Source organism: Arvicola amphibius, chromosome 6, assembly GCF_903992535.2.
Source record: "Arvicola amphibius chromosome 6, mArvAmp1.2, whole genome shotgun sequence".
Taxonomy (NCBI): Eukaryota; Metazoa; Chordata; class Mammalia; order Rodentia; family Cricetidae; genus Arvicola; species Arvicola amphibius.
The window spans coordinates 151,932,211-151,945,878 of record NC_052052.2 but is presented as its reverse complement, the minus strand read 5'-3'; the positions used below and the strand labels follow the sequence as shown (position 1 = coordinate 151,945,878).

The 13,668-nt window shown below is 47.9% G+C and overlaps 1 protein-coding gene across 1 annotated transcript; it reads right to left on the bottom strand.

Moving 5' to 3' along the window:
- Positions 1 to 971: 971 nt before the first annotated feature.
- Positions 972 to 12,518, bottom strand: Txndc15 (thioredoxin domain containing 15). The gene is made up of 5 exons (XM_038334726.1): positions 12,287 to 12,518; positions 7,701 to 8,182; positions 5,257 to 5,420; positions 2,591 to 2,721; positions 972 to 1,607 (listed from the first exon to the last, which is right to left on the bottom strand). The coding sequence occupies exons 1-5, from the start codon at positions 12,351 to 12,353 to the stop codon at positions 1,411 to 1,413; spliced, it is 1,041 nt and encodes a 346-aa protein (XP_038190654.1). The 5' UTR covers positions 12,354 to 12,518; the 3' UTR covers positions 972 to 1,410.
- Between the last annotated feature and the right edge of the window lie 1,150 nt (positions 12,519 to 13,668).

The window sequence follows — 13,668 nt, the reverse complement described above, 5'->3', positions numbered from 1 at the left end:
TCTCAGCCTGTTTGCTCATTTGCAAACAGACATAATGGTGTCGTTCTGAGTCACAGTCCCCTTCTCCAGTGGACACCCAGCAAGGGCTGCTCATGACGTTATACACGCCATAAAGTCATAAGCTTTCAACACAACACTATTTCTATAGGATGAGGAGTATTTCATACTCACTGATGTCTAAATTAGTATAAGAGTAATTTATCAAGCCAGGCATGGTGCACAGGCCTTTAATTCTAGCACTTGGGAGACAGAGGCAGGAGGATCTCCACGAATCCAAGGACAGCTTTGTCTACTATGCAAGCTCCAGGCCAGTCAAGGCTGCATGAGACCCTGTCTCAAAAAACGCAAAGCACAGAGGCAGGAGGATCTGCAGAGCGAGTTCCAGGACAGCCAGGGCTACAAAGAGAAACCATCTCTAAAAGCTAATAATAATAATAATAATTTTAAAAAGAGGCTTGTATAAATTATATGTTGTCTCTATAAAATGTGCACTTTTCTAAGCCTGTGTGCACGTGGTCAGAAGACATCTTTTAGAAGTCAGTTCTCTCCTCCCACCATGCGGACACAGGGACTGAACTCAGGTCTTCACAACTTGGTGGCAAGCGTCTTTATGTGCTAAGCCATCCCAGCAGCCCATGTTGTCTCTTTTCTAAATGTGTCCTCAACTAGACCAGACTCGACCTTCAGGCAGGAACGATGTTTCATACTTCCTTTGGATCTCAACCCAGCTCAGGGTTCAGGTTTGTTTGTTCTGGTTTTTCAATCCAGTCTCTCTATAGCCATGGCCATCCTGGATATCACTCAGTAGACCAGGCTAGCCTTGAACTCAGAGATTCACCTGCCTCTGCCTCCCAAGTGCTGGAACTAAGGGTATATCCACTATCACCCAGCTCAGTGCTCAGAATTTTAAGGCTCAAATAATGCAAAACTGTTATATAACTGACTGAAGTTTATGCTCCCGCACAGAATTATCAGGTTTTAATTAGAATGTTTATTTTTTCCCTAACATCTGCCATTCCTAGAAACAAGTGAAACCACTTGGAATTCTTTCAGAGTAAGCAGAAATTGCAGAACAATGGGCACGTGACTTTTTACTTCTCACAGGTGCTACTGAGAGGCCCACACCCCTTCTGGTACTTTTCTCATATAACACTTTCCTGCTTAACGACACTGGAAGAGGAATTTGTTATGTTCAAGTATTAAAATCAAGAACAGTCAATTCTAGCGAGCGCTTCTGCATCTGCGAATTCTCACAGTAAGAGCACGCCCACACGCAATCCTTCCAGCCCTCCGGTAGTTCAACAAGAACCTGATCCTGAATCCGACTTCCGCTGCAAGTCAGCGCTTGGGGAGAAAATGCCCGGGACTGTAACATCAGTCCCGCTGGGCACCTCCTCTTCCCTTTAGTCTCTACTCTGCGTGCTCCTGCTCTTGTCCCGGAATCAGCCACCGAATGCTCTCAGTCCGGATGGTAGCATACATAATAAAACTAATTAAAAAGAATAAGGAAAATACAAGCAGCCAATCCACGGTCTTTATCAACGTGCTGGGGAGAGGGCCCAATCGGTCAGCTTGGGTTACCACCACATTTTTCTTGGCTTCTATACCTGAAAGAGAAATCAATTGTTTCAAATTAGAGAGAAAACACATCTAAGGCTTGTCTGCAGCACGATGCATGGCATGCAAAATGACAAGCGACCCTAAAGCAAACAGCACGGATTTCACCCGCGTGCCAGGGCGATTTGTCAGTTGCCTTTCTTCCCAGCACATCAAAGGGTCAGGCCTCTGTCCAGGGTTCAAAGCTAAACCTCCAGAGAGTCTGTGGCTCCTCAAAGCTTTTCTAGCCAACGTCCTGGTAGAGTAGACTTTTGTTCTCTTAAGACCAAAGCTCAACAAGTAAGACCACTCGCAAATGGCAAACGTTCCCACGGGTTGATTTATGTTAAAGTCAAGATGCCTTTAGATAAGTTACTGAAAGAATCACTTGAACAATTACCCACCACTGGGCCAGTGATCACTAAAGATGGCGGGTTCCTAGAATTTATCTACAAGCCCTACACACAATGGCTTCTCTCCCCACACCAGTCACGGATCCAGCACAAGGCTCCTCCGGATTCCCAGCGACCTTGCAGCCTCTCACCTCTGAGCTAACGAGGATCTTTGCTCTCTCATGTCAGAAGAAACTGAGCGGAATGTGCACTGAGGTGCGTTCTAACCTGTACTCGTTTCCAGGAAGTACGCCTCAGAGAGAAGCGGACGCTCGTGGCCAAGGCTGTAAGTCTTTGAAAAGGGACATTTCCCAGGGGAAGGTTTCTTTAGCTCACCACAATCAAACTTTTTACAAGAAATAAACCATAGGGCCATAAGCTTTGGCAAACACTTAAGGAATTCAAACAACATCTGCAAATGGATTAATAAATGGAACACACGACAGTGGTGCACGCCTTTAATCCCAGCACTCGGGAGACAGGGGCAGGCGGATCTCTGTGAGTTTCAGGCCAGCCTGGTCTACAGAGCGAGTTCCAGGCCAGCTAGGGCTGCACAATGAGATCATGTCTTTCCTCCCCCTCAGGATGTTTTGTCTACATACCTGTCTGATTGAAGATGAAGATTTTCAGCGTTTCCAGAGTTCGGTCTGTGTGATTAAACCTTGCCATGGGTTTAGCTCCTTGAAATAACAAAATGTTAGGGACAGCTACAGTGCCGAATCTGGTAGAAAGGCTGCAGGAGAAAGAAGGCAGCAGGTTAGAAAGCCCCAAACACACTTTCTCACATGGCTCGCCCATGTCGAAGTCTTGACTTTTGGTCTGCTCCTCACCACTTCCTTATAGGTCAGGGTTCGGGTGCTCCTACTCTGCCATCCAACTCAATTGCTATTAGCACACGGCTCTATTAGCACACAGCTCTAGCCACAACCCAGCGGTTCAACTATTTAAATTCCAAATGTCAAAACAACTCAGACCAGAAAATTCTAATTTGTGGATAAAACAAAGTGTGTCAATTTTCTTGACAGAAAAAAAAAAATCAAACTTCATAATGCCCATCTCTCCCTCAAAAAAGATCAGCATAGTAAGCAATTCTTTGGCAAATTGGTACAAAGGAATCCATGACTCAACCTACACGCCAGGAGGCTGACATCTAGGAAGGGAGAACTCGGAAGAACCAGCCTGCAGACTTGATTCGCCTTCACACAGACAAGTCCAGGTTCTGGCCGTGGTTTGAGGACAGAACTTGCTATGACCTTTGGGAAAATTATTTAACCTCACTAAGGAAGCCTCGGCTTCTACTGTGACTGCACAGGCAATGCTAGATGAGCCACGTAACTTTGGTCCTTCAGACACTGGCAGATGCATCAAACACATGCTCCAGCCACTGTAATGAAAACAAGGGTCCTACACACTCAGGCATAAGGTAGTCAATGGAGGCAAAGGAAGGCAGCGAGGCCGTCGCCGACAGCCTTTGGGAGGGAGTGCAGGGAAGAGTGCCAGGCCTAAGTGCCAGAGTCTAGTGTGCTTTGGAGCCTGACCAGTGTAGCTATCTTTAGGCCAGGCCTGGCAGACACTATCCTGAAGCAGCTAGATGGGTCGCTAAATTAGGGCCGAAGAGATGGCACAGTGACCTGTGTGTGGCAGCTCACAACTGCCCGTAACCTCAGCTCCAGGGACCTGACACTCTCCTGCCTCCACACACATGTAGACACTCACATACCATATGTGATGGCTAATCGTGGCTGTCAACTTGACCACATCTGGAATCAACTAAGACCCAAGCAGCTGGACACACCTGTGAGGGATTTTCCTGATTGGGTCATTTAAAGTAAGAAGACCCACCCTAAATATGTATAATTTGAGTTAAGAAGACACACCCTAAATCTGGCCAAACCTTCTGGTGACAGCCTCCATAAAAGAACACGAAAGAAGTTTTAGCCTTTTGCCCACTTGCCCTCACCCTAGCTGGCAAGTGCTTCCATCCTGCTCAGGAGGCATTCCTTCACTGGCATTAGTGCCTGCTTCTTAGGGATTCCAGTGTAGACTGGAGACCAGCTGAGACATCCAGCCTCACGGACTGAAGAACTACTGGAGACAGTCATTGTTGGATTAGCTGGGCCACAGCCTGTAAGCCACTCTAATAGATCCCTGTTTAATATATACAGATTCCATCTATCAGTCCCATTCCTCTAACGAACCCTAGCACACCATAAATTAAAAAACAAAATAAGTCTTTTAAATATGAAAATTATTAATTTGTGGGACAACTTATTTCTTCATAAACAGTCAAAACACATACACACACTAAATCAATAAATAAATGTAAAAAAAATGAAACTCTCTCTCAGGGACCTGATACCCATGTCCAGTGCTGCTCACCTCCTCTCCTCTCTCTCCCTCCCTCTCTCTCCCTCTCTCTCCCTCTCTCTCCCTCTCTCTCTCTCTCTCTCTCTCTCTCTCTCTCTCTCTCTCTCTTTCCCCCCGGGGGACCTGACACCCTTTCCCAACTTCTTCAGGCACTCATACACATGAGCACATGCACAAAGACAGATAAATGATAAATATTTTAAGATTAAAAAAAGGGAACTAGAGATGGCTCAATGGTTAAGAGCACAGGCTGCTCTTTCAGAGGACCTGAGTTTGATTCTCCGCACCCACATATTGGCTCATGTAACTCCAGTCTCAGGGTATCTAGCAGCCTCTTCCAGCCTCCATGGGCATGCAGTACACAGCCATATATGCAGCCAAAACACCCATATGCATACATTAAATAAATAAATAAAAGCATTTTAAAAAGAAGACAACAATTAAAAAAACAAAAACATGCCCAGACCCAGCACAGCACAGGGATGGGCCCACACTGTAGGCTACTGTCACAGAGACACCCTATGTGATACCACCTGTGCCAATTTAATCTGGTTCTCTAGCCATGTCCCTGCCATCAAATGCCATTTCCTGCCATTCTTATATCCCCCCACATACACACACACAACAGGGACTCCTAGAACCCGACACCACCAGCGCTCAGAGGCCTGTTGACTTCCCTACTGTAGCTCTCTCTGTGTCGCAGTCCTGGCTGTCCTGGAACTCACTCTGTAGACCAGGCTGGCCTCGAACTCACTGATTTCCACCTGCCTCTGCCTCCCAAGTGCTGGGATTAAAGGTGTGCGCCACCACTGACTAGCCCATATTTGAGGTTTAACCAACAAAGGCTTTATATGACTATGCCATCAGTTGACAGGATAAGCCACAACCCCACCAAAGATACCTGCTGTGCTGAGATGCATCCAACGCCAAAAAGGCAAGAGTTGGAAATGCCCGAGGCAAAGAGTTAAAATGAGGGGCCAGGCTAGCAGAAAACCGGCACCACGGAGTATAGAAGAGGACCAGCGTACAGTCACTACCATTTGGGTTTAGAAAATCCATAAGGTCCTGTAGAGAAAGAGACAATAGTTAGAAATCAGCATTAAATGTGTATGTGTGGCCTAGGCAAGGAAAGAACTCTTTAGGTTAAAGGACAGGCTGGTCTGCAGAGCAAGTTCCAGGACAGTCAGGGATACATAGAGGGACCCTGTCTAAAAAACAAAGCAACGCCCCCCTCCACAAAAGCCATATGTGTATGCTTATGAAAGGATACCCAAGAAGGACTCCCAGCTGCCTCCAGCGAATGAATAGGGAGCAGGTGGGCAGAGACGAGGGAGACTGAACCCCTTAACCACTGTCGGGATGTGGAACTGAAGAACACGTGGATCGGCAGAAAAGCACTATGAGGACCAGGGCCCGCTTATCTCTGCCCTCCTGAAGCCACTTAGTGTTTCCTTAACTGGTCAGCTCGAGGACTAAGTCCTCGCAGCACACACAGACCACGGCCCAGCCCACAGAATTGTATAACACAAACTGTGCTATGGTTTGGCCCTTTTAAGATTTTGCCAGGCAGTGGTGGTGCACGGCTTTAATCCCAGCACTTGGGAGGCAGAGGCAGGTGGATCTCTGCGAGTTCTAGGCCTCTGTGGTCTAGAGTGAGTGCTGGGACAGCCAAGGGTACGCAAAGAAACCTTGTCTCAAAAAAAAGATTTATGCTATTTTTATTTATTTGTATGCAACATATGTATATGTGCACAGATATCAATGGAAGCCAGAGAAGGTAACAGGTTGCCTGGAGCTGGAATTACAGGCAGTTGTGAGCCCAACCCAGATTGGCTTGGTCATATGTGCAACATAGCAAACCAGCCCTGCATGGCCTGAGAACAGTGTTTAGGAGACACTCTGGAGGGAGTGAGAGCCAGCTGGCCACGGTCCCCAGAGAAACTTCATGAATTAAATATACCATGTCCTCTATGATGCTGAGCTGTCATGGCTCCCGGAGGTAGAGTTTGCTTCTCTCGTGTAAGCAGGCTGATTGCATCCTGCCCTTCTGGCTTCCCAACCATCTACAGTAACTGTCAGCCATTAGTTCAGAATACCCTTGGGGAATCATCGTTTATCTAAGTATCTGGAAACGTGCCTGGGTTTGGTATGATGGCCTCTCTCACTGCATTCTTTTGAGGAAGAGAACTTCTCACTGTAACACATTTGCCAGCAGAAATTCCAGCTGTAGCTTTAATAGTTCATGTAGCTGTATTTCATTTATATTTTAATAAATAAAGTATGCCTAAAGATCAGAGAGTAAAACAGCTCCACAGGTCAGCCTTACAGACCAGGAAGTGGTAACACACACCTTTAATCACAGTAGTCACACTAGTTTGCCACAGAACCCGCTGGTGCATGCCTTTAATCCCAGAACTAGAGAGGAATATAAAATGGGAGAAGACAGCTCTCAGTCTCAGTCTCATTCTGAGATTCCTGGAGGCAGGATCGCCATTTTGAACCTAGGTCGAGGTAAGAGTCAGTGGCTGGCTGCTTTGCTTTTCGGGTATTCAGGTTGAACCCAATTTCTATCTCTGAGTTCTTATTAATCATGCTTCAAGTTCAGATTCTTTTCTTATATTTTTTATTATGTTTTAATCATGTGTGTAGATCTGAGCGTAGATGTGTGTACCTGAGTGCAGTTGCTCAAGGAGGCCACAAGAGGGCAGTGGATCCCCTGGAGCCAGAGTTCCATGTGACTGTGAGCCATCCAATAGGGGTGCTGGCAACTGAACCTGAATCCTCTGGAAGAGCAGAAAGTTCTTCACTGCTGAGCCACCTCTCTAGCCCCTCATTCAGATTTTTTTAAAGTCATTTATTTTTTGGTGGTGCTGGGGATTGAACCCAGGGCCTTACACATGCTAGGCAAGATGTCTATCACTCAGCTCAGTCTCATTCTGAGGATTCATGGAGGCAGGATCGCTATTTCTGTTTGAGGTAGAAGACCCAGTGGCTGGCTGCTTTGCTTTTATGAACTTCAGGTTGAACCCCAATATCTATGTCTGGGTTTTTATTATTCGTGCTACAGGTGGCAGTGCCCTCTGGTCACAGTTACCTGAGCCCAGGTGTTGGAGACCAGCCTGGGGAACGTTCATCTGAAAGTTGGTGAGGACTAGAATGTTCAATCATAAGTATAGAGTATCGAATCAAGTATCAGAGCATTAAATCATAAGTACAGAGTGTTGAATCAAGTACCAGAGCATTAAATCTTAAGCACTAGAGTATTGGATAAGATGAGTTTGAAGAGACAAAGGAATGACAGAGAGGCAGGGAGACAGACAGACATCATTAATGCAGGCTTCCTACCTGGGACATGTTTAAAATCTTCAGGGTGAAATTTTCTAGCCCAGTCACATTCCTCTCCTCGCAGTTCACCTTAGGAGACTTGAGGCTGTCAGTGCTGTTGGTATCCTCGCTGGCTACAGGCTCGGCCTCCGCCACTCCAGGCTCCGGGTAGTATTCCTCTTCTCGTTCTGGGAAGCCGCCCGCACCGTGCAGCGGGAAGAGGCTCTCTTGGCTGCAGCGTGGGTCTTCCTCACCCAGCGCACTGCAGGTGCCATCTGGGGCCTCCGCACTCCGTTGGTCCTCAGCAGCACCCGGAATCACCGACAGCACTACCACGGAATCTCCACGAGGACCCGGCCCCAGCGAGGCATCAGCAGGCTCTGCCACCTTCCCCTGGCCCTGATAGCCCTGCGTGGCCTCCTCTTCATGCAGATAGAGGGCCCCAACCTGGAGAGCGGGGCCAGGCTGCTCTTCCTGCCACACATGGCCACTCTCCTCTGCAACTAAAGCAGGCAGCATATTGTCATACCTGACTCCAAAGCCAACAAACCCCAAAGACTTATCTTCCAAAAGGAGAACTACCCTGATGGAGAGAAAAGCTTTCCATTTTCCTACCAGAGAGTCACCTACCTTCTCCAGTTATGGAGACCATAGTCAGGAGTGCTGTACTGACAGATGCCAAGTAGAAAGATAAACACAGAACACACTAGAAATCTGCGATTTGCCACATGAAATATAATTTAAAAATAAACAAACAAATAAAAAAACACCCTCCAGTGAAGACCACCAGCTAGGAAAAGATAAATAACAATGGTGGCCTGCGATGAAACTTTGTTTGTGCTCTAACAAATAAAGCTTGCTAAAGATCAGAGTGCGGAGCTAAACCACACTAGTTAGCCACAGAGGCCGGGCAGTGGTGGCGCACACCTTTAATCCCAGCACTTGAGAGACAGACGGATCTCTGTGAGTGCAAGGCCACCTGGGTTACATGAGATTAAATCAATCTAAATGAGAAACAGAACTCACACCTTTGATCCCAGCACTAGGGAGGTGGAGACAGGAGTGGTATGGCTGGGCGGAGAGAGGAATATAAGGTGGGAGGAGACAGGAGCTCAGAGCATCCAGTCTGCGGACTTGTAGAGACAGGATGCCCCGCTTGGTCTGAGGATGTCACAGAGGTGAGAACTGTGGCTGCTCTGCTTCTCTCACCCCTACTATCTGACTCTGGGTTTTTATTATGAAGACCGATTAGAATTCATGGTACAGGGGCCTGCATCTCTAAACCCAGTACTTGGGAGGCAGAGGCAAGCAGATCTCTGTGAGTTCCAGGCCAGCCAGGGCTACACAGTGAGATCCTGTCAAAAGAGAGGAGGGAGAATTTCTTCTTTAACTTGACAAACTGATCGTAGCTTGAGCCATGAATCAAATGACAATTATTGTCTCACTAGTTTCAAGTAAATTGCTTGGGAAATAAAACGACAATGGGGCACTAGGCCCATTCTCCCAGGGAGCACCACCCAGAGTCGGGGCCTTCCCACCACTCAGCCTCTCTCAGGAGACCCTCTGCCTTCTGTACAAGGAAGCCTAACGAGGAAAGGCAGGACAGGCTGGGGCTATGGGGGCGGCGAACTTCAGCTTCCTAAAGGCAATCCCCAGCACGCTTCCTTAACAAATGAGAAAATGTCACCAATGTGGGGAAACATACAAGACTACTGTGAGGGGTAGGAGAGAGATGTCCTTGGTCCTAGGACATGAATGTCACAGTGACGGTAGTCGGGGTGCTTAACAGTTCAAAGAGATGTAGAATGCCACAACCGGACTCCATCCACTGTCTCCCACTCCACTAACACTGCCCAGACCAGGCTATAGGCACCACCACCTTCCGCTGCACAACTGCTGTACCAACCCCTGTCTCCCAGAGCTGCTCCTCGTGGTGGTCCAAGGGGAACTAGAATCTGATGGGCAAACCTGTTCTCGCTTCTCCCCAGTATACACACTTTCAGTGACTTCCCTGACCCACGTGATTTATACTCTATAATGTCTGGTCCCCAACCTGCCCTGGACCATTCCTGAGGATGGTTTCTCGGCTAAGAAAGCCCTCTACCTCACCTCGTCACCTCCACATGAATCCAATATCCTTCGAATGGAGGCTCTAAACTTAGCTTCTACAAGGACCTATATCCTAACCTTTAGGCCAAGGCAAGAAATCTCCAGATGGCACCCTAATGTCCTGTGCTTTCCTTGATGTATTTTCTACCCTTATAATTCATTCAATAATTTGTATTAATTTGATGCCTGCCTTGCCCTGCAGATAGGAAGGCAGGCTCTCTATTTCATTTAATCCTTCCCTGCACACCAGTACCATAAATCAGTACATGGCATACAATGCACTTCCCTGCACACTGGTGCCAGTAGTACATGGCATATGATATGTTTCCCTGCACACCAGAGCCAGTAGTACATGGCAAACAATGCATGGGAAGACTCTGAAAATGGGCTGGATATGGTAAATTGTACTGGTAATGCTGGTAATGGGGAATCTGAGGCATGGGGATTTCTCTGACTTCAAACTAAGGATGGGTTACATTGTGAGTCAGTCCTCAAACAAATAACAAAATAACAGTTTGCTATCTGATCGCCTAGTAAAGACTACCATAGAATTTTGGGTCCCAAGAGCAGGTGCTAACCCACAATCCTAGGCACCTGGGCAGCACCGCTAGCCCCAAGTGCTAGTCCATCAGTAGTATCTGCTGGGGGAACCGGCTTTGTATTTTCAGTCACTCTTAGAAGAAACCAGCTGGGAGGGTTCCTTTATCCATTTAGGATGTTCTATATCCTAGCCTCATGACCAATGACCTAGTCAGTTGGGGTTATCCTCAGGGTCCACATGAATGTATGAATGTAGCCTGCATTTTGCAATGAGCTCACAGTGACTACCAACACTGGAAAACCTGGAATGTAGAGAGGGACTATCAATGTGTACAATGAAGTAGAGAAACTAAAAGCAATATTGTTTTGTTTCTTTTGCTTATTTGTTACAGGGTCTTGTATAGCAGAGGCTGGCTTTGAACTCCTGACTCTGCCTCCACCTACGCAGTGCTGGGATCATAGGCCTCAGCTGCCATATCTGGCTTTAAACATTAAAGAACGCCAAGATCAGGACGGCAAAGGGAAAGCTGGGACCACTCACATATCTCATGGCTGCTGCAGAGATGTTGTCTAGAGCCTTGGGACACCCAGCAGGGGCCAAAGAGAGCCATTTCCTGGCATTCCCAGTGTTGCAGCTTTCTGGTGAGGGACAAACCAGGCCTGTAATAAGCCCCCAGGGAAGCGAGCCAGGAGAACGAACACTCTCGTCCCTTTATCCCTTGTTCCAGTGCCTTCCAAAGTCAAGTGAGCCCATTATCCATACACCTTTCTCATTTTTAAGGCCAGTGCGTAAACGGAATGAAAACAGCAACTCCTGGCTGTGAGATCTGGCAGACATGGGCTTACACCCTGGCCCTCAACTCTGGCTGTATAACACGAACCCGGGATTTACTGGTTCCGAGGCTCAGTCTCAGGTGAGGCATCCGTAAGTGGGAACGATGAGGTCTGTAATCCCAGCACTGGGCAAGCAACAGGATCACCCATCTGGGGCCAGTCAGGGCTATCTCAGAACAAACAACAGCAACAGAAAATGCTTGGTGTGGAAGTGAAGGCTGGAGAACGGGGACTACAAAGCCAGCCAGGGTCACATGAAATTCTGTCTTAAAAACACCAAATAATAATGACTTGCATCCCCTTTCTCTGAGCTCAGCACTGCCTCCCTGCAGGACATCCCCAGGGAAGGAAAAATCTTCTTCTGTTAAATGGATTTTAGGGGGTTGGAGAGATGGCTCAGCGATTAAGATCACCAGCTGCTCTTCCAAAGGTCCTGAGTACAAATCCCAGCAACCACACAGTGGCTCACAAACATCTGTAATGAGATCTGGTGCCCTCTTCTGGCCTGCAGGCAGAACACTGTATACATAATAAATAAATTCTAAAGAAATGGATTTTATGGGGTGGATAAAAGAGCCATGAACTAAGGCCTCTCTTTGCTTCCCACTCTAGACCCACGGAGTGGCTCCCTTCCTCACTTAAGGGGTCCCTATACGCATGGGCACCAGGAATCTGCTGTTGGTTTTTCTGGTCTTTCTTTCATGCAGATACCTACTGAGCAAGAGTGGCCATCTTCGAAAAGTGGTCCAGCAGGATAGACTCCAGCATGGACTCTGAAGTCAGAGACTTCAGGCTCTGGTCTTTACCAGGAAGTGCGAACAGGCAAATTATCCCCTGTGAGCCTCGGCATATCATCCAGCAAGTGAGATGACGGTATTAACAGAAGCTGTCTCCCGGCGCCGGTGGCAGGACTGACCCGGACTGACACCATGACGCAGGCATCACGCAGAGCTCTGGGATTCTAATGGCCACAGCAACAATCAGGGTATGCCTCGGCCAGCACCAAACACTCCCTCCGCTCAGGCCGGCTGGGCCTTCAGCGCCCGCCGCCCCGCACCGCCCTGCCGCGAGGAGCAGCGCGTCGCTCCCACGCAGCCGCCTTCCCGGGTCGGGCCCGCACTCACCCTCCAGGCTGCGGGCCGGAAGGCCCAGCACCCACAACAGTACTTGCCACCAGCAGAGAAGATGCATGGCGCGCGACAGGGAGCCGCGGCGACATCCACCGCGGTGGAAGACAACCGGCACACGGCAACGGGAGGCGCGCCCCCAACCCCAGCCGGGCTGGGGGGGGAGGAGACCTGAGAGCGCAGGCGCGGCTGCTGGTCGCCATCTTGACTCCTGGCGGCCTCTGCAGACGCCATCTTGGAGTCGGGCGGTCGGCGTCCGGCCAGTCGCGTGCGACCTGTACCGGAAGACGCTTTGGCTTGGGTATTTTCGAGATCAGAGCAGGGCTCCAACAGGCCTCCCAGGCCATCTCCTGGCTGCTTGCAGCACATACTGCACCTGCCTGCAGAGTTAATACCCTTCATTTCAAGAAATAAAGCCTCAGAAGCTTGTAGGTACACAATGGAGGAGGGGCAGAACCTTGGGAAGTCACAGATTTTCTTGATTACTTCACCATGTGACGCTAGCAAATCTAGTTAAGTTTGAATTTCATGTAACTGCTAAGTTTTCACAATATATTATATATACATATACGTATATATATATGTATATATATATACGTATATGTATATATGTATGTAGTAACAGCATCCTATAATCTACTAACATCTGGCAAGTACAGTTTAATTGATTAGTTGATTTAACACTGGGTCTCAGAAGATAATACTAAGAATATGACACTTTAGCATGCTTTGAACTCAAGGACAATGGAAGGCCTCTTTAGAAGCATCTTCAGAACCAAGACCTAGCCAGGTGTGGTGGTTCACGTCTAAAATTCCAGCACTAGGAAACCTGTGAGGCAGGAGAATTACTGTGGGTTCCAAGCCAGTCAAGGCTACATCCAAACCATCCTAGGCTACAGAGTGAGACCCTGTCTCAAAAATGAGAGGAGGGAAGGGAAAAGGAGAGGGAAAGATGGCTTTGAGGTTAAGAACACATGTGCTCTTGCAGAAAGTCAAGGGTTACAAGCCAAAAGTCTTGGCACTCTGAGTCAAGAAGCAGTAATACTTAGCTGAGTGCTGGCTACTGTCACTCAAAGCCCAAAGCAATAAGCCTCTGAGGACTTGTGAGCTACAAGTCTCAGGCATTAAATTGCAGAGCCAGAACCTGGAGGAATGACTCACTTGTTAAGAGCACAGGACCAGGGTTTGATTCCCAGCATTCACATGGCAGCTCACAACCATCTATAACTCCAATTCCAGAGATGCAGTGCTGCCTCTGGCTTCCATCAGTACCATGCACTAACATGGTACACACATACACGCACACACACGTGTGCGCATGTATATGTGCAGAAAAACACCCATAAACATGAAATATAAATAAGTATTTTGGTTTTTTG